Source organism: Tachyglossus aculeatus, chromosome 10, assembly GCF_015852505.1.
Source record: "Tachyglossus aculeatus isolate mTacAcu1 chromosome 10, mTacAcu1.pri, whole genome shotgun sequence".
NCBI lineage: Eukaryota > Metazoa > Chordata > Mammalia > Monotremata > Tachyglossidae > Tachyglossus > Tachyglossus aculeatus.
The window spans coordinates 47,371,694-47,399,538 of record NC_052075.1 but is presented as its reverse complement, the minus strand read 5'-3'; the positions used below and the strand labels follow the sequence as shown (position 1 = coordinate 47,399,538).

Sequence of the window (27,845 nt, the reverse complement as noted above, 5' to 3'; positions counted from 1 at the left end):
ACCTACTTCGAGTTGCAAAAACGCTCGGTGTTCGGATCGTTAGGAACACTAGATTTTTAGATCCAATCTGAGATTTTTATTGCCAGTATAAATCATAAGTAATTCAAAATGAGCTTTATTTATCTTCCCTTTGCTCACCCTATATATAATATGGTATTTGAAAAGCAGCCCCATTTATAAAGTCCCCATTTAACGCAGTTACTGGTGTCGAGAATCTTTTTGAAATCACTTTGTAGCACATGCACTTTTGGAGGAAAAGGCTAGAAGAAAGTGCATTTTTTTACCCCCAGTTTTTCCTTTGGTATTTCTGGCATTGCCTTTGAAAGTTTGTTGAACGCTCCCTAGTTCCGTGCCTGGCTCTGAAAGATTTTAAGAAAATCGGGTCCTGTTTTTGTAGTGCCCCAAATTCCTGAGGTCATAGCACCCCCCCCCCCCCAAATTGAGTGACCCTTCCTCAGCGCATACTGTGTGCAGAGCGCTGTTCTCTGTAAACAGACACACACAGTCCCTGACCACAATTAGCTTGCAGTCTCTTTTTACCTATCCTGTAAACACTTTTCTATCTACATGTCAGTCGTATGGGGTTCTCCCCCCGGCCCCCGACCGATATCAGTATATCTTTGATTATTGCATGCTGAATTAAATGGCAGTTTTCAATTTCCACGGGATGGGAGAAACATGAATAGTCCTAAGCACGTGTGGAAACTAGTAAATGATGGGGGTAGAGACATGGGGCAAGATAAATGACTTTGGGGAGGACATTCCCTGGGAGATGTTCACCACAAGAAAGGCTTTAATGCCTTTATCTGTTTCAATTTATTATCAATTCTTAGGACATAGCTAAATATGGAGATTTTTATTGCCAATATAAATCATAAGTAATTCAAAATGAGCTTTATTTATCTTCCCTTTGCTCACCCTGTATATAATATGGTATTTGAAAAGCAGCCCCATTTATAAAGTCGCCATTTAACGCAGTTATTCGTGTCGAGAATCTTTTTGAAATCACTTTGTAGCGCATGCACTTTTGGAGGAAAAGGCTAGAAGAAAGTGCGTTTTTACCCCCAGTTTTTCCTTTGGTATTTCTGGCATCGCCTTTGAAAGTTTGTTGAACGCTTCCCAGTTCCGTGCCTGGCTCTGAAAGATTTTGAGAAAATCGGGTCCTGTCCCCAAATTCCTGAAGTCATAGCCTCCCCCTCCCCCCAAACAGAGTGACCCTTCCTCATTTTCTAGCGAGATTTTTGTCCTGTGAATTCAGTGCACGATTCTGAACAATTTGAGTCTCAGAATGTAGGATGGAAAGTGTCATCGAGATTACTAGGGATAATGTTTTGGAGGATGGGGCTAGCTGGAAACTGAGTGGTGGACCACAGCAGGCCTTGGGTAATAGGGTCAGGGTCTCCGGGGTGTTTGTAATTCTCAACTATTCTTTGTTAAAATGACTGGAAAAATTCAAGCTGTTCAACTTCACCCGCTCAAGTTGGAAATGGCAATGTTTTTCGGTAGCTCTAGCTGAGGCCTACTAAGTAGTGTATGTGGAAACATTCTTCAGCTTTAAACTCATTTACTCCCCCCAGCATTCTCCCCTGCAGTCTGTAACTCAGCCCAGGAATCAGTTAATACTAAAAAGTAATTCTTATAAATTAATCTTCACCCCTGAAATCAACTCCAAATTTTCTCTCTTCTACATGTAAAGAGCCTCTGTGTAGGATTCCAATTAAATGATAACATTCTTTGGTTAACACCTGTAGGAAGGTTCCGAAAAAGCCATCTCGGAGACGGGCAACCTTAGTTTGTGCAGCCTCGGATTTCAGTTCAAGTTAAATATATACCCCGTGGGGTTCCCGGCCTCGTAAGAGAGGCCGCATCTCAAATCATACATCTCCTGGCTCCCAACCCAACCCACAAAGACCTTGGAAATCCACAACTTCTCAGACCGATACAGACGAGGCTTTTTTCGGGCTGGAGGCCAAGGGTGAGCGGAACAGTGCCGGAGATGGGGGTCTACGGGGAGATGGGGGTCTACGGTACGTGTCCTTCAGTATATAACTTTACAGTAGGCGATGGGGCAAACACAAATAAAACAGGTGCCATTAGCTCGTTTTACCGTGACGAGGAGACCGAAAGCTTCTCTAGACCATAAGCTTCTTGTGGGCAGGGAGCATGTCTACCAACTCTGTTGTACTGTACTTACCCAAGTGCTTCGTAGAGTGCTCTGCGTGCACTTAGAACTCCCTAAATACCACTGGCTGGTGAGTAAGGAAGCAACTGGTGTTGGGAGAGGAGAGAAAGGGGAAGGGTGGTGGGTCACGGGTGACTGGAGGACTGGGAGGTGGGTTAGAGTTTTGAAAGATGGGAGGGATTTGGTTTGGCAGAGAACGGGGTGAAGGGCCTTCCAGATCTGTGCGGGGGGCCGGGGGGAGTATACACGGAGATTAGCCTGCTTGGAACTGAAAGCACAGGATGGGGAGCAGAGGGAGATGAAAGCACACCAGAAAGAAGCGAAGAAAAGTGGGCAGAGGACCATACGATCTGTCCTTAACCTCTTACGAGGCCGGGAACCCCACCGGTTATAAACTTAACTTGAACTTAAATCCAGCTGAGGCTTCCTGCAGACAGTATCCCGGAAGCAGCTTGGCTTTGTGGAAAGAGCACGGGCTTGAGAATCAGAGGACGTGGGTTCTAATCCAGGCTCCACCACTTGTCTGCTGTGTGACCTGGGGCAAGTCACTTCTCTGTGCTTCAGTTACAAAAAAATGGGGATTAAAAGTGTGAGCCCCTCGTTGCACAACCTGATTACCCTGTATCTACCCCAGCACTTAGAACGGTGCTTGGCACATAGTAAGCACTTAACAAATACCGTAATTATTATTATTATCATCTTCCCCGACCAAGCCCTCTTTTCCCCTCTTCCCCCTCCTTTCTGCATCACCTCTGCGCTTGGATCCGTTCCCTTTAAACACTTGATATTCATCCCTCCCTCAGCCCCACAGTGCTTTATGCACATATGTATACTTTATTTTAATGTCCGTCTCCCCCCTGTAGACTGTAAGCTTATTGTGGGCAGGGAATGTGTCTACCCACTCTGTTATATTGTACTCTCTTAAGTGCTTAGCGCAGGGCTCTGCACACAGAAAGCACTTAATAAATACCATTGATTGATCGATTGCCCATCGAAGGGGAGGAGTTAGCCCAGGACCATCTCAATGGAAAGAGCACAGGCTTGGGAGTCAGAGGTCTTGGGTTCAAATCCCAGCTCCACCAGTTGTCAGCTGTATGACTTCGGGCAAGTCACTTAACTTCTCTGTGCCGCAGTTACCTCACCTGTAAAATGGGGATGAAGACTGTGAGCCCCGCTTAGGTCAATCCTCTCCAACGCTTAGAACAGTGCTTTGCACATAGTAAGCGATTAACAAATGCCATTATGATTCTTCTTCTTCTTCTTCTTCTTCTTTTTCTTCTTCTTCTTCTTCTTCTTATCTCCTCATTGTGAAGTCTCTGTGATGCTCTCATCCAAAAAATGAGCTCTGTCCAAAGAGGGCATCTAATAAATGGTAAATAGATGTTTTTGGCAGTTTCTTGCCCACTCTGGGATTCAGGGCAGGGTAAGCATCGTCAGTGCAGCAAAGACAAATAAATGTTTGGCAAAGTTAGATTTACTTAACGTTAAGTTGCCTCTGTGACGATGTACGTAATTATGCGACCTTATTCTGGCCCTCCGCAAGTTAATTTTTGGCCACTCTTCATTTTTCTTTGAGAAAATAGTTGGCAGAGGTCTAAATGGACTACAGTGGTGAAGAGGACCTTGTTACCCAAATGTCATCTATTGACCGTCCTCAGGTGCGCGGTTCTGTATAAGGCAGTTCATAGAATTCAGAGGCAGACTGGTCCAATCGACCGTAAGCATTTTGCATTGTAGCGCGGCAGAATGGGGATTTTAGGTTGAAATTCTGTCAAGCAGCCAGGGGCGAGGATCGCTCACCCATGTGTCAAGGCAAGTGTTTAAATCATCTCTACTAATTGGGAGTAATCACTCATATTTATGGAGCGCTTACTGTGTGCAGAGCACTGTACTAGGGGTTGGGAGAGTACAGTGCAGTAGAATCGGTGGACACATTCCCTGCCCATATTTCCCATTTCTCTGTCATGTGGTATGGTCATAATCACAAGGGCCAGGGGAGGTCAACTGAGGATGCTGAGGGGGTGGAGATGTGTTTAAGTAAATGTAAGTAAGTGGAGTTCATTGTGCTTTCTCCTGAAGCACTCCAGCACTGAAGTGCTGGAGAAGCAGCGTGGCTCAGTGGAAAGAGCCCGGGCTTTGGAGTCAGAGGTCAGGGGTTCAAATCCCAGCTCCGCCACTCGTCAGCTGTGTGACTTTGGGCAAGTCACTTCACTTCTCTGGACCTCAGTTACCTCATCTGGAAAATGGGGATTAAGACTGTGAGCCCCCTGTGGGACAACCTGATCACCTTGTAGCCTCTCCAGCACTTAAAACAGTGCTTTGCACGTAGTAAGCGCTTAATAAATGCCATTAATGTTATTGTTGTTATTTTGAGGAATAGAGCTGTATCGAAACACTCGTTTTCTCCCCTCTCCCATACTCCCAATTCCTGTCGCTCAATCCCTCAGGGGTGCGAGGTTGTTCACACCCGGGAGAGCGGTCCCTGGAATCCGGGGAAGCTGACCTATCCGTAGAAACTCTCCAAGCAGTCAGTCAGTCGTATTTACTGAGGGCTTAACTGTGTGCAGACATTCCTGTGACGGAACATGTGGGTTGGCAAGAGGTAGCAAACCGCATCATCTTCCTCTCCTGTGCCGTGGTTATGAGCTGAGATAAGGATAAAATTGATTGATCCGCGTCGGGTAGGGAAACGTGATTTGGAGCGGTGACTTTGCCCCTCAGGTATCGTCTGCAGGGAAAAGGGTGTCTCCTGATATAGAGGCCTTGCATCAGTGGTGATGTTCTAAATCGCGATTCCCCCAGGTCTTCTGAGGCATGGGCAGTGAAGTAAATCTTGAATAATAATAATAATAATAATAATAATAATAGTAATAATAATAATCGTGGCATTTGTTACTATCTGCCAAGCACTCTGCTAAGTGCTGGGGTAGATAGACGATCACCACACAGGACTCGCAGTCTAAGTAGGAGGGAGAGCAGGTATTGAATCCCTATTTTGCAGATTAGGGAATCGAGGCACAGAGAAGTTAAGTGATCTGTCCAAAATCACACAGCAGATGTGGTGTTAGAACCCACAGCAGCTCCCAGCCAGCTCCCAGCCCTATAATAATAATAATGATAATGGCATTTATTAAGCGCTTACTATGTGCAAAGCACTGTTCTAAGTACTGGGGTAGATACAAGGTAATCAAGTTGTCCTATGTGGGGCTCACAGACTTAATCCCCATTTTCCAGATGAGGGAACTGAGGCCCAGAGAAGTGACGTGACTTGCCCAAAGTCACGCAGCTGACAAGTGGCGGAGCTGGGATTCGAACCCATGACCTCTGACTCCAAAGCCCGGGCTCTTTCCACTGAGCCACGCTGCACTATGATCTTTCCACTAGGCCACACTGCTTCTTTCCTGCTGCTTCACACTGCTACAGTCAGATCTCCTAAATTGTTTCTTTTTTTTTTTTTTTAAATGGTATTTGTTAAGGATTTTCCAGGCACTGTACTAAGTGCTGGGGTAGTTACAAGACAAGATACAGTCCTTGTTCCACATGGGACTCTTTTTTATTTCTTTTAAATGGCATTTAAGTGCTTACTATGTGCCAGGTGCTGTTCAAAGTGCTGGGGTAGATAGAAGCTAATCAGGAAGGACACAGTTCCTGTCCCACATGGGGCTCTCAGTTTTAATAGCTATTTTACAGGTGAGGTGATTGAAGCACAGAGAAGCAAAGTGACTTGCCTCCGATCACCCAGCAGACAAGTGGCGGAGGCAGCATTAGAACCCAGGTCCTTTGACTCCCAGGCTCGTGCTTTAGAGAAGCAGCGTGGCTCAGTGGAAAGAGCCTGGGCTTTGGAGTCAGAGATCATGAGTTCAAATCCCTGCTCCGCCAGTTGTCAGCTGTGTGACTTTGGGCAAGTCACTTAACTTCTCTGTGCCTCAGTTACCTCATCAGTAAAATGGGGATGAAGACTGTGAGCCCCATGTGGGACAACCTGATCACCTTGTAACCTCCCCAGCACTTAGAACAGTCTTTTGCACATAGTAAGCACTTAATAAATATCTCCTTTCTCTTTCTTTCTTTCTTTCTTTCTTTCTTTCTTTCTTTCTTTCTTTCTTTCTTTCTTTCTTTCTTTCTTTCTTTCTTTCTTCCTTCCTTCCTTCCTTCCTTCCTTCCTTCCTTCCTTCCTTCCTTCCTTCCTTCCTTCCTTCCGTCCTTCCTTCCTTTCTTCTTTCTTTCTTTCTTTCTTTTTCTTTCTTTTTCTTTCTTTTTCTTTCTTTCTTTCTTTCTTTCTTTCTTTCTTTCTTTCTTTCTTTCTTTCTTTCTTTCTTTCTTTCTCTCTTTCTTTCTCTCTCTCTTCCTTCCTTCCTTCCTTCCTTCCTTCCTTCCTTCCCTCCCTCCCTCCCTCCCTGTTTATTGTTATATTGTACTCTCCCAAGTGCTTAGTACAGTGCTCTGCACACAGTAAGCACTCAATAAATACAGTTGACTGACACAAGATTCATTCGATCTCATCTATCAATGAGACAGACATCAAACCAAGTAAACAGGCATCAATATAAATAAATAGAATTATAGGTATGTACATAAGTGCTGTGGGGCGTGTTGGGGTGGGGGGAGAAGAGCAAAGGAAGTGAGTCAAGTTGACGCGGAAGGGAGGGGGAACTGAGGAAAAGGAGGGTTTTTCTTCTCGAGGGGGTCTGCCGGAACGCAACCACTGAGCTCGAGGAGAACCGAATCCGACTGCCTCTTGAATCCATGAATGGGCCAGAAAAAAAAGCGTCCTCAGAGCCTCAGTAAAACAACTCCCTAATGCAGTGAGGTGGACCAAGGACTTTCTAGAGGTTTTTTTCCAGGGAAGTGGAAATCCACAAACTACCTCTCCCCCCGCAGCTCCCCGGCCAACCAACCGCCCCTCACCTGATACTTAACAGAAACCCATATCAAAACCGTACAAGCCTCAGTGAGTCAGCAGATGGGCCCTCCCGGACCTGCTTCTAGATCCACCGTGGCGAGGGTGGGGAAAGAGGGAGGACCCCAGCTCCAGAGCAAGGGGGAATTCCCACACACCACTATTCCAGAATTCCCTTACGGAACCGCACTTTGAACCCTGTGGACTTTCATGTGCCATTCAAGACAGAACTAAGATGCAGAACGCACCCCTTACATTTGAAAGTAATGACGGTTATGTCTTCCCCATAGCACACCATTAAGAAGATGCAGCGTATTTATGGAATCTTTTAGCCACTCTGCTTTGACTGTGCCGACTCAGTGAAGCATGTAAAAGATGCTTACAGTGGGGAGCAAGAAATTGGCTAATGCGATCCTAAAAATAGACTTCCAGAGAGAAATTGGAGGGAAGTGTGTTTCATCGGCAGGGTTTCGGGATTCTCAAACCCAGGCTCTTTCTGGGGTGTATTGGATTTAGTTGTGAAAGCCTATTTTCTTAGCTGCTATAACCGGTCGGTTAATTATCAGATGAAATGGGACTGGAGGGTCTCCATTGACTTATTCTAAAGGCAGGGGTGCTCATACTGCTTTTCCCCAGAATTCTGTTAAAATGACTTGATGGAAAGTACTTATTCCTCTGTAGAAAGGAGTGGCTCTTAGATGAGAACTCTAATGTATCCATTTAGTGAAATAGCATTGTGAATTTTAATGGTAAGATGAAAGGGAAGGACTATATTGGGTCCGTATGATCCAATCAGTGATACTTAGTCAACGCTTACAGCATGCAGGGCCTTGTACCAAGCGCTTGGGAGAGTACAACACAACAGAGTTAGTAGATGTGGTCTAGACTGTGAGCCCATTGTTGGGTAGGGACCGTCTCTATATGTTACCAACTTGTACTTCCCCAGCACTTAGTACGGTGCTTTGCACACAGTAAGCGCTCAATAAATACGATTGAATGAATGAATGTGTTCCCGGTCCAAAAGGAGCTCAACTCTAAAACAAGTTGTTGTTATCGGTAATAATAACAGTGATAATAATTGTGGTATTTGTTAAGCACTTACTATCTTCCAAGCACTGTTCTAAGTGCTGCGGTAGACGGAAAATAATCAGGTCCCAAAATGGGGCTCACATTCAAGCAGTAAGAAAACCACCCCCACTGATATTTGGGAGACGTACATTTTTGAGGCTCACATCTGTCCCTCATCCATGTCCTTATTCCAAGAAATACCATTTATTTTATGAGTTACTACAGAGAAGCAGCGTGGCTCAGTGTAAAGAGCCCGGACTTTGGAGTCAGAGATCACGAGTTCAAATCCCGGCTCCTCCAATTGTCAGCTGCGTGACTTTGGGCAAGTCACTTCACATCTCTGTTCCTCCCTTACCTCATCTGTATAATGGGGATTAAGACTGTGAGCCCCACGTGGGACAACGTGATCCCCTTGTATCCCCCCAGTGCTTAGAACAGTGCTTTGCACATAGTAAGCGCTTAACAAATACCATTATTGCTATTATTATTTTTATTATAAGTAACCTAGCATTCTCTGCGGGTGTAACCAATTGTGATGAAGATTAAGGTGATTCCTTTTGGCTGCTGCTTCCTTTGAAGCCAAACAGTTCCTTTACAGTGGCCAAGCTAAAACAGCTTGGATGATTGCATCTTTCTACCACAGAAATGAATCCACCCCCAATGGATGCGTAGTAGTTGGGACCCTTTCTGGATGAAAAGAACAGCAATATATAGGCAAGTCGCTCCCTGAGCTGCTGGAAGACCTTGTCTTACTAGTAGGATGAGAGCTCTGGTACCGAACGATATTGTTCGAGAAGATGGTGGTTTCCAGTAGTAGCCTGTACCATACCAGTTTGGATCAACACTTTTCGATTTCAAGCACAAGTAAATCAAACCGACATGGGGCAAAGCAGGTGATTCCGTATTTCTTTCTAGAGTGCTCGGTATAAAGCAGGTGCAGTTATTCTTGGTTTTATTTGTTCACTGCAGGAGCACTTCAGTCGTACACATTGAGTCCCCAGAGATGCAGATGGCAAAACATTTTTATTCCACAAATCCCCATACGTTTTTTACTGGAGGGGTGTTAGGTGACACCTCAATAGCCATTCTTTTTTCTCCAGACTCTTTTAGAAGCTTCTGTTCTACCCAAACCTTTAGCTGTAGAATCGGTCGCCTTTGCTGTTGTAGTGTCGTAACAGGGATGAAACTTTTTTTTTAAATGGTCTTTAAGCGCTTTCTATATGCTAGACATTACTAAGCATGCAGAAGCAGAGAAGCAGTGTGGCTCAGTGGCAGGAGCACGGGCTTTGGAGTCAGAGGTCATGGGTCAAATCCCAGCTCTGCCAGTTGTCAGCTGTGTGATTTTGGGCAAGTCACTTAACTTCTCTGTGCCTGTAAAATGGGTATTAAGACTGTGAGCCCCCTGTGGGACAATCTGATCACCTTAGCTTAGAACAGCGCTTTGCACATCGTAAGCGCTCAAAAAATGCCATCATTATTACTATTATTACTAAATGCTGGGGGAGAGCCAAGCTGATCAGGTTGGACACAGTCCACATACTTTATAGGGCTCATTCTTATTCTCCATTTTGTCGATGAAGTAATCAAAGCCCAGAGAAGTGAAGTGACTAGCTCAGGGTCACCCAGCGGACGGGTGGCTGAGTCGGAATTAGAACTCAGATCCTCTGACTCGCAGTCCTGTTCTCTATCCACTAGGACGTGCTGCCGTAGGCTTTCTGAAAAAGCTGTGTACGTCTAGACTGTTAGCTAGTTTAAAAGGTATCCATTAACCGCTTAGTGTGTGCCAGGCACTGTACTAAATGCTGGGGGAGAGCCAAACAAATCGGTTGGGCATAGTCCGTGTCCCATATGGGGCTCCCAGTCTCAGTCCCCATTGTGCAGGTGAGGCAACCGAAGCCCGGAGAAGTGAAATGACATGACCAAGGTCCCACAGCAGACAAGCGGCGAAGCCGGGTCCTTCTGACTCTCAGTCTGTGCTGTTATCCACCAGGCCACGCTGCTTCCCTGCCCCGGAGATCTTTAAAATCCAGCCTCTTCCTATTAGGGGACTAGATGGTCTCTGGAGGATCTTTGCAAGTTTGTGTCTTGTGTCTATGAGCGAGGTCAGTAGGAAACCTCTAGATGGTCTCTGGACGATCTTAGCAAGTTTGTGTCTTGTGTCTATGAGCGGGGTCAGTAGGAAACCTCTCTGATCTGCAGCGGCGAAATCTCTTCTCAACAGCTGCTTTTTTTGGGTCCTTCGCTTGGTAGCACGCCTCTTGGTCCACTGACTTTTATTGTAGAATTCTTCTCAAATGTTACTTTGTGGACTCATCTAAATTCCTGCACAAGTACGGCCTGTCTCGTGTTTCATAGCAACCTACCCATTTTTTTTTCCCCCCTCGTCCTTGAGGCGGTGACAGTAGATTCCTTGTAGGGGCTGCCATGCGAGCAAGGGGCAGGGCGGCAATACCTGGAGGTGATGACCTGTTTTCTGCAAAGAAGTTGGAATGGTGTTTACTTTCAATAAAATTTCTTTCCTATCAAAGCAAAAATTCAGTGTTCAGCTTGAATCAAGCAAGGTTTTCTCAAGCGTAATGCCGTCACTGACTGTTTTCAGATGGTGTGTTTTTCCTGGTTTTTCGGTTCATTTTCTTTTTGGGAGCTCCCTGTTTTGACTGAGGGAGTACGAGAGGGCAGAAGGGAGCAATTACTGTGGATTGGCCTTTTGGAACTAGAGTCAGCCTCCAGATGATGAATATTTTTTCCATCAAGATGCTGACCTGGCATTAAAATTTATCCCACAGAATAATAATAGTAATAATGGTACTTGTTAGCGTTCCACGGAAATAGGTATGGGTCTCCAGAGTTGCCAGAAATGTCAGCACTGATTTGCTTGGCGCCCACCCCAGAAGTGGATAGGGTGGGATCATATCCCCCTACCCCCAAACACTCACACCCCCATCCCAATGGATTGAAAAAGCTTTATTCTCTAATTCCAAGGAATACTTTTTTCATTTGCATAAGTTTTCCCCTGTGAGCATTACAGTACAATGAGTCCTATGTGGGACAGGGACTGTGTCCAACCTAATTATCTTGTGTCTCTCCCAGCATTTTGCACAGGGCCTGGCATGTCAAAAGCGCTTGGCAAATACCATAAAAAAGTGTTCATTAATTGCATTTATCGAGCACCAGCAGTATGTAGAGTATTGCACTGAGCTTTTGGGAGAGCATAATAGTAGTAGGTGGGATCCCTCCCCTCAAGGAATTTAGGGTCTAGTGGGGGAAACGAACTCTATTACTCAATTAATAGTATTTATTGAGCACTTCAGTGTGCGGGGCACTGTACTAAGTGCTTAGGAAAGTACCATACAGGATGTGATCCCTGTCCACAAGAAGTTCACAGCCTCAAGGGGAAGATTGACATTAAAATAAATTACAGAGCGTATATTAGGATATTTACGTGAGTGCTTTGGGGCTGGGGTGAACATCAATGTGGGTACTCGGTGGAAAGAGCACGGGCTTTGGAGTCAGAGGTCACGGGTTCAAATCCTGGCTCCGCCAGTTGTCAGCTGTGTGACTTTAGGCAAGTCACTTAACTTCTCTGTGCCTCAGTTTCCTCATCTGTAAAATGGGGGTTAAAACTGTGAGCCCCCCGTGGGACAATCTGATCAAATTGTAACATCCCCAGCGCTTAGAACAGTGCTTTGCACATAGTAAGTGCTTAATAAATGCCATCATTATTATTATTATTACTCAACCAGTCCCATAAATCAATCAATCACATTTATTGAGCGCTTACTGTGTGCAGAGCACTGTACTAAGCGCTTGGGAAGTACAAGTTGGCAAGATATAGAGACAGTCCCTACCCAACAGTGGGCTCACAGTCTAGAAGCCAGTGGTCAGGAGTTTCTGCTTGATATCATGCTGGGGGGGGGCGGGGGTGGGAAGGGACCCCCCTCGGAAGCTTTTGTGAAGGGGGGAGACGTGCTGCTTGATGTTTAGAAAAACGAGGCTGGGCAGAGGTGGAAGCCGGAAAGACAGCGAGGGGGATGGCGGAGTGGTCGAGTCAGGATATTTCGCAAGCCCGGACCAGCCGGGTGACAATTTGTTAGCACAGGAAGTTGTGCGGGGAGAAAATGCCAATTGGTTGAAGAAAGGCTTGGATGGATACATGGATGAGTCATCGCGGACAGATTATTAGAGGGAAAATTCCTCACCAGGGTGATGGAGTCGAGGAGCACAGCCGTCACTGTTTCTCCAAGCGTCTTGTAATGTCATTGTCAGAGACACAGTATTGAGTAAATAATAATAATAATGATGGCATTTATTAAGCGCTTACTATATGCAAAGCACTGTTCTAAGCGCTGGGAGGTTGTCCCACCGGAGGCTCACATTCTTATAACGCGCCTGACTACGGATCAGAAGATTCCAGGTTCGACTCCTGGCTGGCTCGACTCGGGAGACATTGATTTCTTATAGGGAAGCAGCGTGGCTTAGTGGGAAAGAGCACGGGCTTTGGAGTCAGAGGTCATGGGTTCAAATCCCGGCTCCGCCACTTGTCAGCTGTGTGACTTTGGGCAAGTCACTTAACTTCTCTGTGCCTCAGTTTCCTCATGTGTAAAATGGGGATGAAGACTGTGAGCCCCTCGTGGGACAACCTCATCAACTTGTATCCCCCCAGCGCTTAGAACAGTGCTTTGCACATAGTAAGCGCTTAATAAATGCCATTATTATTATTTTTATTATTATCAATCCGTATTTTACAGATGAGGTAACTGAGGCACAGAGAAGTTAAGTGAGCTGACAATTTGCGAAGCCAGGATTTGAACCCATGACCTCTGACTCCAGAGCCCGGGCTCTTTCCACTGAACCATGCTGCAGGTCATTGGTCTGACCCATCCACTGCATTGCTGTGGAAGACTGTAAGCTCCTCTTTGAGACTGTAAGCTCCTTGTGGGCAGGGAACATATCTTCCAGCTCCATTGGGTTGTACTTTCCCAAGCGCTCAATACAGTGCTCTGCACACAGTAAGCGCTCGATAAGAACCACTGATTGTTCATGAACGTTTTCTTGCGACCGATAATAGTGAATCATCACGTCCGCGCAGTTTAGGATGTACTCTGTCTAAATTAAAACCAAGGAAGAGGCCTTAAGGTGCTAGAATAAAGTTGGCTTTTCTCCTTATGTTTTCACTGGGATTTGGGGGTAAATTCCATGTGTATTTGCAGCAGATATTTCGGGAGCTCACAGAATAGCGGATCTGGAAAAGACCTTAAAAGATTATGTAGCCCAATACCCGATTTCAGGCAAGTAGATGTCTGAATTATCCAGGGTGGATGGTTGTCTGTTCTTAAAGATCTCCAGCCCCTCTCCTTTTGTAGTAATAATAATAATTATGGTATTTATTAAGCGCTTACCATGTGCCAGGCAGTGTACTAAGTGGTGTACTTAGCTCTTGTCTCGCTTTCCTCCCCTGGTTGTGGTTGTGTGTGGTTTCCCCGTGTGGAATCATGTGGCCAAGGAATCGGATGCCGCCTGGCTTGCCTTAAAGCCATTATTTGGTGAAATTGCATAACACCGTGGGAGTAGCGGCCGGTTGGGTTATCCTTTGGGTTTTGCACGTACTTAATCGCGCCGGCGTCCTTTAACTCGTCTTTGGGGTGGAGATGATGCATGGTCGGGGGAGTCAATTCCTTAGATGTTTACCGACGGCGTTGGGCAAATCCAGTATTAAAAATGCTAGTCACGCATCCCAGATTCTGTTGTGGCTCATCCTGACCCGAGGAGCCTGGAATTAAGTAGTAGGTGAATTTTAAGAATGACTTGTAAATCATCGGCACCCAAGTAATTTGAGTGCTTAGTTTTATTACCTTGTAGTTCTGTGGAAAGTTTTAAAGACCTTTTCTTTTTTTTTTAAAAAGAAGAACCTCCCATCACTTTCCCATCACTGTAGATGGCACCACCATCCTTCCTATCTCACAAGCCTGAAATCTTGGTGTTATTCTTGACTCCTCTCTCTCATTCAACCCACATATTCAATCCATCACCAAATCTTGTTGGTCCCACCTTCACAACATCACTAAAACCTGCCCTTTGCTCTCCATCCATACTGCTACTACATTAGTACAATCATTCATCCTAACTTGCTTGGATTACTGAATCAGCCTGCTTGCTGACTTCCCAGCCTCCTGTCTCTTCCTAATCCAGTCCACAGTTCACTCTGCTGCACAGATCATTTCAAGCGCTTAGTACGGTGCTCTGCACATAGTAAGCGCTCAATAAATACGATTGATGATAAAAAAAAAATTGCCTGGCTCTTAAGTGCAAGAAACTGTTAATGAGGTACCGAGGCTATGAACTTTTTGTAATTCCTGACTCTAAAATTTGCACAGCAAAATTAACTCTCTGAGGTGACACACGTGTAATTTTGGGATTACTGGTTAGAAGCTCAGCGTATAATTTATTGTGCCATATGCCAAGCCGGTGACTCAGTGTTTCTGCTTGTTCCGACTTTTGATTTAACTTATTTGGGGCTTTTACAAAATGGAAATGAAGGAGTTGTGTGATTTGTTTTTTTGTTTTGTTTTGTTTTTTCCCCTTAACTTTTCTGGGAGGCAGTGTTTTTGAGGAGGTAAAGCAAATAGAGTAAGGCAGAAGGGGGTAATCTCATAAATTGTTGTGGTGGTTTAGTAGTCCGCCAGTTTGGCTGGCTAATAATCTGTGATTTGGGGAGCATTGGTTGAATAAGAATAGGCCACGTGTATAAGCCAGTTGTGTTACCGGCCTGGTTTGGGATATGACGTGTTGTCTTGTGTCAACAGCCCTGTGGTGAAGGCACTTTTCAGAGCAACCTTTCAGAGCCGAATACTTGAATGGAGCTCTCCGGAGTAAATAAAAACGAAGTCGCCTTTCACTTTCTCTTTTGAAACCATCTGCTCCGCGTCGTCGCTGTAGTGCCGACGGCCAAAGTACATATGCGGCAGTTACCGCACTCATGAGTGGAGCACTGAAAACTCTCAGCACTCATAGGAGCCTTTCCTGAGTTGTAATTATGTTTCAACTTTGCTCGAGAGTTTGTCTCCGTAACTCAGAGGCGGTGACTAATAGGCCGTGTTCTCCGAAATGGATGACGCGGCGGGAGAGACAACACATTCTTCGCATGCTTCCTTTTTTAATTTTTTTTTTGACTTGGGGATGACTAAATATATAACCGTCCATTTTTTAGTTGTCCATTTTTGTTCCCCGTACTAGCTTTCAAAAACTTGTCAGCAGAGTTTGAGGTGCAAGCGAGGCCAATTTAGCGACGGCCCGTCTTGGCGAACTGTCATCTTAACCGTAAGGCTCCAGATGGGGATTTTGTAGGGAGAAAATGAATTCATTAATTTGTCTGATTCATTTGAGACGGGCCAACCTGGCTATCATCAGAGCTGGGGAGAGTTTCGCATTGAGATGTTTCACTAGGCGAGATCTAGAGGGTGCTTTCTCAATGAGAGAAACGTAGGAACTTGGTTTCTGTTCATCGCTCTGCTTCTCAAGGGGACCAACTAAAGAGGAATTTAATTCTGGAGAGGGGGAACCCCCAAAACTGGGCCCGGAGGGGAGGCCGCAGTTTCCCAGGAGAGTTTCCCATGCTCCACGTGGAGGAATCTGTGGTATTTATTGAACGTTTGGGCAGGGAATGTGTCCACTTTATTGTATACTACTCTCCCAAGCGCTTAGTACAGTGCTCTGCTCAGTAAATACGATTGAATGAAGGAAGGAACGCTTACTGGGTGCAGAGCACTGTACTACGCACTTGGGAGAGAACACTACAATGGAGCGGGTAGACACGTTCCCTGCCCCAAAGGAGCTTCCAGTCTAGGATGGAGAAGACCGAGGAATGCTTGCTTAGGCTATCCGGAACGCTGGTGTTTCAAAACTCAGCATCTGCAATCTGACCATGGTTTTAGAGGAATATTCTTCAAGATTGCAAAGTAATTTCCTTTTTCTTTCTGCTGAGGGAATCAGTTTCGACCCCGCTGCGTGTCAGATAAAGGAAACCAGGCAAGTCTGGTGTCCACTCTCTCCACAGCACTGAAGTCACCAATGATTTCTGGCCAAATGGAACACACTCTATCCCAGTTCTTCCTAACTTCTTGGCTGCCTTTAGTACTGTGGACCACTCCCTTCCCCTGGAAACCCTATCTACTCTTGGTTTTTCTGACACAGTTCCCTCCCAGTTCTTATTTTACCTCTTTCTCTGCCTCCCACCTCCTAACTGTGGGTATCCCGCAAGGCTCTGTTCTGGATCCTCACTTCTTCTCACTTTACACCCACTCCCTTTACACTTTCCCACTCGTTCGGCGCCCACGGCTTCAGTTATCTTCTCCGTGCCGTGGGAACGGCTCCCAGATCTCCCTTGCTCCCCTGACTCCTCTCCTTTGCTGCAATCGCGCAATTCCGCCCGGACGTCTCGCCAGTAGCTCGAGCTCATTATGTCAAAACCCTTCCCGTCACAGTTGACAATCGCTCACGTTCCCCACTCCTGAAGCCTTCCACCATGGCATTGTCTTTGACTTCTCCCTCCCTCTCAACCCCAATATTCAGTCTGTTATCCAGTCCCGCTAGTTTTTCCTCCCGAATATGTCCAGGGCCAGCCCCTTCCTCTCCGTCCAAGTGATCACTGTTCCCGTCTGGTGCCGAATCCCAACTCCCCTGCTCCGTCGGTCTCCAGTCTCTCCCCTCCCCAGTCCCTGGTGCCACTTGGGCACCCGAATCATTTTTCTAAACAATCGTTCGACACCCAGCTCCCCATTCATAAACCCCAGTTACTTGGCCATTCTATTTTTCCAAGCAGAAACTCCTGACCTTTGGCTTTAAGACACTTATTCATTCATTCAATCATATTTATTGAGCGCTTACTGTGTGCAGGGCACTGTACTAAACGCTTGGGAAGTACAAGTTGGCAACATATAGAGACGGTCCCTACCAAGCAACGGGCTCACAGTCTAAAAGGGTGAGACAGACAACAAAACAAAGCCTGTAGACAGTTATGGTGTTTGGGTGGTGGGTGCGGGCTTTCAGTAGCAGCGTGGCCTAATGGGTAGAGCACAGGCTTGGGAGTCAGAAGGTCCTGGGTTCTAATCCTGGCTCCGCCACTTGTCTGCTGTGTGTCCTTTGGCAACTCACTCAACATCTTTGGGCCTCAGTTACCTCTCTGTCAAATGGGGATTGAGACCATGAGCCACTTGTGGGACAGGGGCTGTGTCCAATCCGATTTGCTTGTATCCACCCCGGCGCGTAGTACAGTTCCTGGCACATAATAAGCGCTTAACAAATATCACAGTAATAATAATGGTTATTATTATTAATGAGACGTTGACTCCGCAAAGTTTGGCTGCCTTGAAAAAATCGTGAATAATTCAACTCTCCCCCCTCTGATACGACTGATCATGCCAGAGCCAAGTGAGCTTCCTCTAATTTTTACCCTATGGCCAATGCCATAAAGCAGGTCTGTGTCCCAGGTTTAGACTTGTTCAGTTAATTATACGCCGTCGTGCTCGAGGGCACGAATGGGAAGCCCGTGTCGTAATCCAATTCCGATCGTTTGGGAAAGTCCTTCAACTCAGACTAAAATCATCCACCAAAGTCCTTGAATCATAAAGGATGGGTTTCATGGTGGCGACTCTGCTCCAGGAGCCCATACCCAAGAAGACCTGTAAGGAACCCTGAACCATTTTTTGGAATTGGGTTATACATCTTAAATTTCCTCTGCCTCCCCAGATTGACCTGCGTCTGCCCTGTTAGCCTTCCTTTACCGCTCTCCAGGGCTTCAGGGCTATAATAGTAATAATTGTGGTATTTGTTAAGCTCTTACTATGTGCCAAGCACTGTACTAAGCGCTGGGGAGGATTCAAGCAGCGTGGCTCAGAGGAAAGGCCACGGGCTTGGGAATCAGAGGTCATGGGTTCTAATCCCGGCTCCGCCACTTGTCAGCTGTGTGACTTTGGGAAAGTCATTTAACTTCTCTGGGCCTCAGTTCCCTCATCTGGAAAATGGGGATTAAAACTGTGAGCCCCATGTGGGACAACCTGATTACCTTGTATCCCCCCAGCGCCTTAGAACAGTGCTTGGCACATAGTATGCGCTTAACAAATACCATCATTATTATTTATTATTATTATTCAAACAAATTGGATTGGACACAGTCCCTGTTCCGCATGGGGTTAACAGTTAGAGAAGCAGTGTGGCTCAGTGGAAACAGCACGGGCTTTGGAGTCAGAGGTCATGGGTTCAAATCCCGGCTCAGCCAACTATCAGCTGTGTGACTTTGGGCAAGTCACTTCACTTCCCTGGGCCTCAGTTCCGTCATCTGTAAAATGGGGATTAAAACTGTGAGCCCCCTGGGGGACAACCTGATCACCTTGTCACCTCCTCAGCGCTTAGAACAGTGCTTTGCACATAGTAAGCGCTTAATAAATGCCATCATTATCATTATTAATCGCCACATTACAGATAATAATAACCATTGTGGTATTTGTTAAGCATTTACTCTATGCCAGGCACTGGTACCGAGCCCTGGGGTGGGTACAAGCAAATCGGATTGGACACAGTCCCCGTCCCACGTGGGTTTCCCAGTCTCAATCCCCATTCTGCAGATGAGGCAACAGGCTAGAGAAGTGAAGCGACTTGCCCCAGGCCACCCAGCAGACAAGCGGTGAAGCCGGGATTAGAACCCGTGACCTCCTGATTCCCGAGCCCGGGCGCTAGCCCCTACGCCATGCCGCTTCCTGGCCCGCCCCCGGGATCATCATCATCATCATCAATCGTATTTATTGAGCACTTACTGTGTGCAGAGCACTGTACTAAGCGCTTGGGAAGTACAAGTTGGCAACATATAGAGACAGTCCCTACCCAACAGTGGGTGCCCAGGATGCGTGACTCCGGAGAGCCGGAGCAGCCGGCCCGCTCGTGGGGGACTGGGTTGCCCAAGCGTTCCTACCTGCGGCCCCATCCAGCAGCCGTTCTCCCGCATCCCGCTGGTGGGGAAGGAACAGGGCAACTTCCCATTTGGCCTTCTCTGAGCGGTGCTCCCCCTCAACTGACCTCGCTCCTCTCCCTCTCCAACCCAGCCCGCACACTTTGCTCCTCTAACACTCTCCTCACTCGCGCTGGACCCTTGGCTCAAGCCCTCCTTTCTTCCCCTGAGCTCCGTCCCTCTTCCCGATGGACAGACCCGCACTCTCCCCAGCTCTGGAGCCCTGCCAAAATCCTGTGTCCTCCAGGAAGCCCTCCCTCACTAACCTCTCATCGCCCCGCCACCATCGTGTTTTCCTTCCCTTCTCCCTCACCCACGCATGTGGACTGTAAACTTGTTTTGGGCAAGGAGTGTGTCTGTTTATTGTTAGATTGTACTCTCCCAAGGGCTTAATAACAATAATAATAATAATGATGGCATTTATTAAGCGCTTACTATGTGCAAAGCACTGTTCTAAGTGCTGGGGAGGTTACAAAGTGATCAGGTTGTACCACAGGGGGCTCATAGTCTTAATCCCCATTTTCCAGATGAGGTAACTGAGGCACAGAGAAGTGAAGTGACTTGCCCAAAGTCACACAGTTGACAATTGGCGGAGCTGGTATGTGAACCCATGACCTCTTACTCCAAAGCCCGGGCTCTTTCCACTGAGCCACGCTGCTTCTCCAGTGCTCTGCACACAGTAAGCCCTCAATAAATACAACTGACTGAACACTCACTCCCCAAACACACTCGCAAGCCCACAGTATTACATTTGTGTGCTTAGACTCAGTTGCTTCCCTTCCAGATAATTTACGTCTCTCCCCACCCCCATTGGACTGGAAGCTCCTTGAAGGCAGGGTTCACGCCTGTCCATTGTACCGAATGCTCCCAAGCACCTAGCACAGTGCTCGCTATACAAAGTAAGCGCTGATAATAATGATGGCATTTATTAAGCGCTTACTGTGTGCAGAGCACTGTTCTAAGCACTGGAGAGGTTACAAGGTGATCAGGTTGTCCCCTGGGGGCTCACAGACTTCATCCCCATTTTACAGATGAGGGAACTGAGGCACAGAGAAGTTAAGTGGGCTCACAGTCTTCATCCCCATTTTACAGACGAGGGAACTGAGGCACAGAGAAGTTAAGTGACTTACCCGAAGTCACACAGCTGACAATCGGCAGAGCTGGGATTTGAACCCATGACCTCTGACTCCCAAGCCTGTGCTCTTTCCACTGAGCCATGCTGCTTCTCTGCTGCTCATTAAATAATAATAATAATAATAATAATAATAATAATAATAATAATGTTGGTATTTGTTAAGCACTTACTATGTACAAAGCACTGTTCTAAGCTCTTGGGAGGTTACAAGGTGATCAGGTTGTCCCAAGGGGGGGCTCACAGTTTTAATCCCCATTTTCCAGATGAGGGAACTGAGGCACAGGGAAGTGAAGTGACTTGCTCAAAGTCACGCAGCTGACAGTTGGCGGAGCCGGGATTTGAACCCATGGCCTCTGACTCCAGAGCCCGGGCTCTTTCCACTGAGCCACGCTGCTTCTCCAGTACCATGGAGTGATAGAGGAATTAGAAACGGTAAAAGACCGAGGCAACCGAGCGGGAGAGATGAAACACGGCACCCGGCCCACCCACCTGGCTGAGCACCCGGGTCTCCTTTCGGGAGCGTCTGAACCCAAAGGCGCTTAGGGGCCGGCCGGCTGGGCCTACCCACCACCCGCCGCCCAGTTGTGGTTCTTAAATTGGTCTCGCAGAGGGAAATAAATAGTCGTCAAACTAGTTCTACTTGCTGTCTGTTGAGCTTAAATTTGCGTTTGACCCAGAGGTAACTCCAAAGTCCCCTGCTAAAAGGAAAAGAAATAGATTTCCTCCGCAGTCTAAATCCAAAGTTGGATTGGAATTCAGAATATTTTCTAAAGTAGTTGAAGGTAAAACTTTTTTTCTTTGCCAAATCCCTCTCGATCCCCCCCGCCTTACCTCCTTCCCTTCCCCACAGCACCTGTATATATGTATATATGTTTGTACGTATTTATTACTCTATTTTACTTGTACATATTCTATTTATTTTATTTTGTTATTATGTTTTGTTTTCTGTCTCCCCCTTCTAGACTGTGAGCCCACTGTTGGGTAGGGACCGTGTCTATATGTTGCCAACCTGTACTTCCCAAGCGCTTAGTACAGTGCTCTGCACACAGTAAGCGCTCAATATGTGCGGTCTGAGACAAATATTTCACACAAGAAAAGTATTTTATGGGGTGCTTTTTTGTTTTTTGTTTTTTTTGCCTTGTTTATGAAGCTGTAAAAAGAATGGAGGAGAGAGGTTAAATTTCTCATTGCTGGCTCAGTGACTGGGAAGTGTTTGACTTTGAAATGAAAAGCAGCATGGTCTGGAGTCAGAGGCCCTGGGTTCTAATCCTACCTCCACTACTTGTCTTCTTTATGACCTTGGGCAAGTCACTTAGCTTCTCTGTGCTTCGGTTACCTCATCTATAAAATGGGGATTAAGACCGTGAGCCCTATGTGGGACAGGGACTGTGTCCTACCCCACTAATTTGTTTCTACCCCAGCGCTCAGTACAGTGCCTGGCACATAGTAAACATTTAATGAATACCAGATTTTTTTTTTTTTTTTGTAAAAGGGTCATGACCAAGTCTCCTGCCCATTTGGATTAAGGCGCTGACTTAGGTGTACATATTGCATCACTGAAGAATTTTAACTCTGAACATCTTTCCGTAGTCCCGCTAGGCTCTGGCATTAACGCCCAGCTTTTAGATGGAAGGAAGTGCTTTCATCACTTGAGCGTGCATGTTTGTCGACTGACATGTTCTGTTGGGTTGACATGCAGCCAGTTGTGCAATTGCTGTCGGTTAGGAGACAGAATTCCCAGGCTTCGGAGGTCAGAGCCGAGGCGATTCACGTGAAATTTCTGAAGGTACTCGTTCATTCCCTTCAAATGGGTTGTGTGCAGTCTGATTCTGTGGAAGAGTCGAGGACTTGACGTAGTTTCTCTCAGCTCCCAATTCTGCCGTGACGGGAGGCCTGTCTTCTTTCCTAAACAGTCCTAAACAGGGGAGGAAGCCTCGCTCGAACGGGCTCAGCGGCCGAGGTTCAGCCGAGCAAACGCGTTGCCAGTACGTGCGTTTTATTCTTAGCAGCTTCAAAAGCTTCCCAAATGTGGATCGTTTTCTGGCCGCTACAGATAAGAGGAACGTTCCGGGTGGTTTAGATCTGCCATTCCCAATTTTTGTCATCCTGATTTTACAATATTTTCTCCTCTCTCTCTCTTCCCCCCCCACCTCCTTCTTTCCCCAGGTCTTCAAAGTGCGCCATTTTAACTGTCTGGACGGACCGACCTCCTCCCTTAAGTTATTATAAACTTTTTTTGCTGCTGTGCATACACGTGAAGATGTCTCGTAGCCCTGATGCGAAGGAAGACCCTGTGGAATGCCCCCTTTGCATGGAGCCCCTGGAGATCGATGATATCAACTTTTTTCCTTGCACATGCGGCTATCAGATTTGTCGCTTCTGTTGGCATCGTATCCGCACAGACGAAAACGGACTCTGTCCAGCTTGCAGAAAGGTAATTGTCCGGGGGTGACCGCTTGCCTTCTACCCCGGTGCTTCATCATCATCAGCAGCAGCAGTGGCATTCATTGAGCACTTACTGTCCGAAGAGCACTGTACTAAGTGCCTGGGAGAGGACAGTGCATAAGTGGGTTAGGGAACTGTGGCCTTGGGCCTTTTGGAAATGTGGGTTTCCAGTCCATAATAATAATAATAATGATGGCATTTATTAAGCGCTTACTATGTGCAGAGCACTGTTCTAAGCCCTGGGGAGGTTACAAGGTGATCAGGTTGTCCCACGGGGGCGCTCACAGTCTTCATCCCCATTGTACAGGTGAGGTAACTGAGGCACAGAGAAGTTAAGTGACTTGCCCAAGATCACAAAGCTGACAATTGGCGGAGCCGGGATTTGAACCCATGACCTCTGACTCCAAAGCCCGGGCTCTTTCCACTGAGCCAATGTGAGAAGCAGTGTGGCCTAGTGGAAAGAGCACAGGCCCGGGAGTCAGAGGACCCGGGTTCTAATCCTGGCTCTGCTGCGGGACCTTGAGCAAGTCACTTCACTTCTCCTTGCTTCAGTTTTCTCAACTGTAAAATCGAAATTCAATCTTACTCCCCCATACTTAAGACTGTGGGACAGAGACTGTGTCCAACCTGGTAAACTTTTACCTCCCCGAGCACTTAGAACAGTGCTTGACACGTAGTAAGTTCATTCATTCATTCATTCAATCATATTTATTGAGCACTTACTGTGTGCAGAGCACTGTACTAAGCGCTTGGGAAGTCTGGCAACATATAGAGACAGTCCCTACCCAACAGCGGGCTCACAGTCTATAAGGTGGAGACAGGCAACAAACCAAAACATATTAACAAAATAAATAGAATGAATATGTACCAATAAAATAGAGTAATAAATACGTACCAACATGTATACATATAAGTGCTGTGCTTAAGAAATGCCACCACACAAAACGTACATCGGCGGTTCACTCAAGAACAAACACACGGGCTCCCAAAACCACAGTCGAGAAAACCACAGCGGAGTTGTGAAGTGAAGCGTTAACAGGTTTTGGGAAGCCTCTCCCCGTCGATTCTCCCCCCCCCCCCCCGAACTTGGAAAACTCTCTCCTTCGTTTTCGTAGCGGTTAACGGACATCAAGGCGAACGGAAAAGTTGAGCTGTCTTTCCCGAGCCTCTCCCGTACTTTATCGTGAGGGTTAGAAGTTCGGTTTGGGAAAGCTCCTGGAAAGGTGCCATTGATCATGATTGTTACAGGTATTTATCGAATGCCTGTTGTATGCTCTAACACTGTACCGGGCATTTGAGAGCAACAATAGAAATGCGGTAAAAGACACAATCTGCTCATCTCCTATTAGAGGCCTTCCCCGCTTAAGCCGTCTTTTCCTCTTCTCCCTCACCGTTCTCCGTCACCTCAGCACTTGGATTCACTCCCTTTATTCACCCGACCTAATTTATTGCCCGTATATTAACTTCTGACTCCCCCTCTAGACTGTAAGCCCATCGTGGCCAGGGAACGTGTCTACGATCTCCATCCTGCTCTCCCGAGCGTGTACAACAGTGTGTTGCGCTCAGTAATTAAGCACTCGGTAAATACGACTGATTGATGTTAGTAACTAAACAGCGTGGGGACCAGATCAGATTATGTGCTAGGGGGTGATTTCCAAACGTCCCCAAGTTACTCTTTTGCCCAGAAGGCCCGAGAGCGCCTTAGATTCATTCATTCATTCAATCATATTTATTGAGCACTTACCGTGTGCAGAGCACTGTACTAAGCGCTTAGGAAGTACAAGTTGGCAACATATAGAGACGGTCCGTACCCAACAGTGGGCTCACAGTCTAAAATGTCATCCTCACTACCTGCAATGGGGGAGGTCTTGTGTTATCGCCTTTGTTGCTGCGTTTTAACGTTCGTGACGTTCCCTCAGAGCTCTGATTGGGACGGTAGTATGTGAAGATGTATTGTGCTGATTAAAATCCTCCATGAATTTGTAACCAAGGGTTCGTGGGTTTAGAAGCTCATTTTTATCTACTCCAAGCCATTGCAGTAAGTCCTGAGAGGTAGCACTCGAGCCGGGCGGGTGGGTTTTTTTTGTTGTTTGTTTTTTATTTATGAGGAAAGGTCATTTTGCTTCATGCACCTGATAGGCTTAATGAAGGTTATCATCTAATTATTGGAATGCCACCAGATGGAAGCTTTTGTGAATGGTCGAACTGTTTAAACAGTCCCCACAGAAATTTAGGGAGGAAAACTCTTCCAGTCATTGGGGATTATATTAGGTGTTGCTGCTGGCTAAATTGATATTTCATCAAATAGTGTTTTACTTAACCGTAAGAGTCCCACTTGCGTCGTGTCTAGTTTTACTTTGATTTGCAATGCCTATTAGCGCTAAAAGGAATTTTTAACACTTGCACATTAGGATAACAATATATTTATGTATAGGCCTAAGGATTGTAGCACAGGCTCTGAGGAGCTACCATTATAAACAGTTTAGCTGAACGGAGAAAATCGTATTCCCGATTTCTGTTTCAGAGGTTCAGTGAGGTGGTGATTTGTATTACTTTGGCTTGGAGCTTTTATACCCATGCTTTACCATTGTCCTGGTCTAGACTATAAGCTCATGGTGGGCAGGGAATGTGTCTATTGTAAGTGCTTAGTACAGGGCTCTGCGCACAGTTAGCGCTCTGTAAATACGATTGATTGATCAGTCCTAGGCTCATCACCCCTAAAAGGAAACTAATCGTACGCTATGTCTTTATCTTAATGATGACATGGGTCAGGTTTTTTTTTCCTCCAGAGTTTTTGAATTTATACCTGTGGAACCTGTGATTCTTATCTTAGCGTAGTTGTTTCAGGAAGAGCCCAAATGAATTGGTTTGTATCCGTACATGGTCCCCCCCCACCTCCGACCCCCGGAATTTGATTTTCTAGAAAGGCAGATCACAAGATTGATGGCAGGTTCTCCTCCTCCTCCCTTTATATAGCCCCTGTCTCTCTTTATTAATGTGTTGTATTTTCCCAAGCATCTAGTACAGTGCTCTGCACACTGTAAGCGCTTAATAAATCCGATTGAATGAATGAATAGCAATCCCAGCATGCTGCTCTCTGCTGCTCGATCTACCTTTCTTGCAGAGAGGTGGGGAACAGAACGCCTTTTCTTTTCTTTTTTAATGGCATTTATTAAGCGCTTACTATGTGCAAAGCTCTGTCCTAAGCGCTGGGGAGGTTACAAGGTGATCAGGTAGTCCCACGGGGGCTCACAGCCTTAATCCCCATTTTACAGATGAGGGAACTGAGGCCCAGTGAAGTGACTTGCCCAGTCACACAGCTGACAATTGGAGTCGGGATTTGAACCCATGACCTCTGACCCCAAAGACCAGGCTCTTTCCACTGAGCCACGCTATTCTGCCACGTGGCTCGTCCCAGCATGTTTGTTTATGTAGTACTGGGAAAGCAGCTTGGCCTGGTGGAAAGAGCAACGGGCCTGGGACTCAAAGGACCTGGGTTCTCATCCCTCTCAGCCAGTCGTCTGCTGGGTGGCCACGGGCAAGTCCCTTAACTTATCTGTGCCCCAGTTTCCTCATCTGTGAAATGGGGATGAAATCGTCCTCTCCCCTTTCTAAAGTGTGAGCTCCGTTTAGGGCAGGGACAGTGTGTGTCTTTTATCTCCCCCAGCGCTTAGTACAGTGCCTGGCACGGAGTAATACTTAATGAATGCCATAGTAATCATTAATTATACATTGTAATGGTTATTATAATAATAATAATGTCTGTTCGGTTAGCCAATTCAGTAGGAGCTCGTGCTTAGCAAAGACCTTTATTATTATTATCACTATCGCTCTATTAGCAAACTCAGTAGACGTGCACTCCTAGCAGTATCCAAAACATTCCAGGATGCCACTGTCGATTGGGCGGTGCCGGATCCAAGACCTCAGAGCTGACTGCTCCCGAACTATTTACGCAGATCCAGGATTGGTAGAATTAAAGTTCAGGCACCTGTGGGCAAGGAGAGTGGGTTGTGCTAGTGTTGTACTTTCCAGCTGCCTAGTATGGTGGATTGCAGCCCGTTGCTGTTAGTGGGTTTTCCGAGATTTACATCCCGTTGGCGCTCTACCTGGGATACAGATGGAATGCCCATTTTACACTGTGGTTACTTGATAGCAAAGTAAAAGGACATAAGGATGAGAGAGCAGCTTGTAAAGCCTCTGACCCCTCTCTTTGCCTATAGTAGAGAACAAACTCCGAGCACCGTCATCTCCACCATCTGCTGAGTTTTCTGAGGTCGAAGCGAGATGAGCTGGTAATCTCGTTTCAGCTGCTAGCGGGCAACTCGCCAGATACCGGAAAATCACGGACCCAACCTCCGATCTCTGGGAATGCAGCTAAAGTCAAGCGCGTGTAACCTAAGAGCCTCCGAGAAAGAAGGGATGACCAAATAGGGGGCTGGCTTGAGGCGTGGGGAGGTGGGGGGCTTTGGTAAGGGCCTGGAAGAGCTGCCAGGCAGTGGCTGCAAGGTCGTTGTGGGCAGCAAATGTGTGGGTTACGTTGTGTTCTTCCAAGCGCTTAGTACAGTGCCCTGCCCACAGTAAGCGCTCAATAAATATGATTGACCTCTGAAGGGCTCCAGCATCAATAATAATAATAACGATAGCATTTCTTAAGCACTTACTATGTGCAAAGCACTGTTCTAAGCTCTGGGGAGGTTACAGGGTGATAAGGTTGTCCCAAGGGGGGCTCACAGTCTTAATCCCCGTTTTACAGGTAAGGGAACAGAGGCCCGGAGAAGTTAAGTTGTGGGGCTATTCAGGACACCACACTGACTTTACCATCAGGGATGAATTGCATTCCTGAGAGGGCTGCATATGTATGTATTTTCCTCTGCTGCATCTCAAAAAAAACCACTATTAAAACTGAGAGCGGGGCTGGAAAAGGGCCGCAGAGCACAGGGCTGAGAGTCAGAAAGACCTGAGTCCTACTCCCGGCTCCACCGTGTCTGCTGTGCGGCCTTGGGCAAGTCACCTAGCTTCTCTGGGCCTCAGTTCCCTCATCTGTAAAATGGGGATGAAGATGTGAGCTCTGTGTGGGACAGGGACTCCTGATTAGCTTGTACCTTCCCCAGCGCTT

General features: G+C 46.6%; 1 protein-coding gene across 3 annotated transcripts in view; it reads left to right on the top strand.

Moving 5' to 3' along the window:
- CNOT4 (CCR4-NOT transcription complex subunit 4) overlaps positions 1-27,845 on the top strand; it is a 129,796-nt gene that overhangs the window by 45,423 nt on the left and 56,528 nt on the right. Inside the window, exons 1-2 of one of the 3 annotated variants that reach the window (XM_038753047.1) lie at positions 22,035-22,070; positions 22,451-22,718. In XM_038753047.1, coding sequence (XP_038608975.1) covers positions 22,545-22,718 — 174 coding nt within the window. In that variant the 5' untranslated portion in view covers positions 22,035-22,070; positions 22,451-22,544. Of the gene's footprint in view, positions 1-22,034; positions 22,071-22,450; positions 22,719-27,845 lie in introns of those variants that run through there. The other 2 variants (XM_038753046.1, XM_038753048.1) reach the window with 2 other exon arrangements.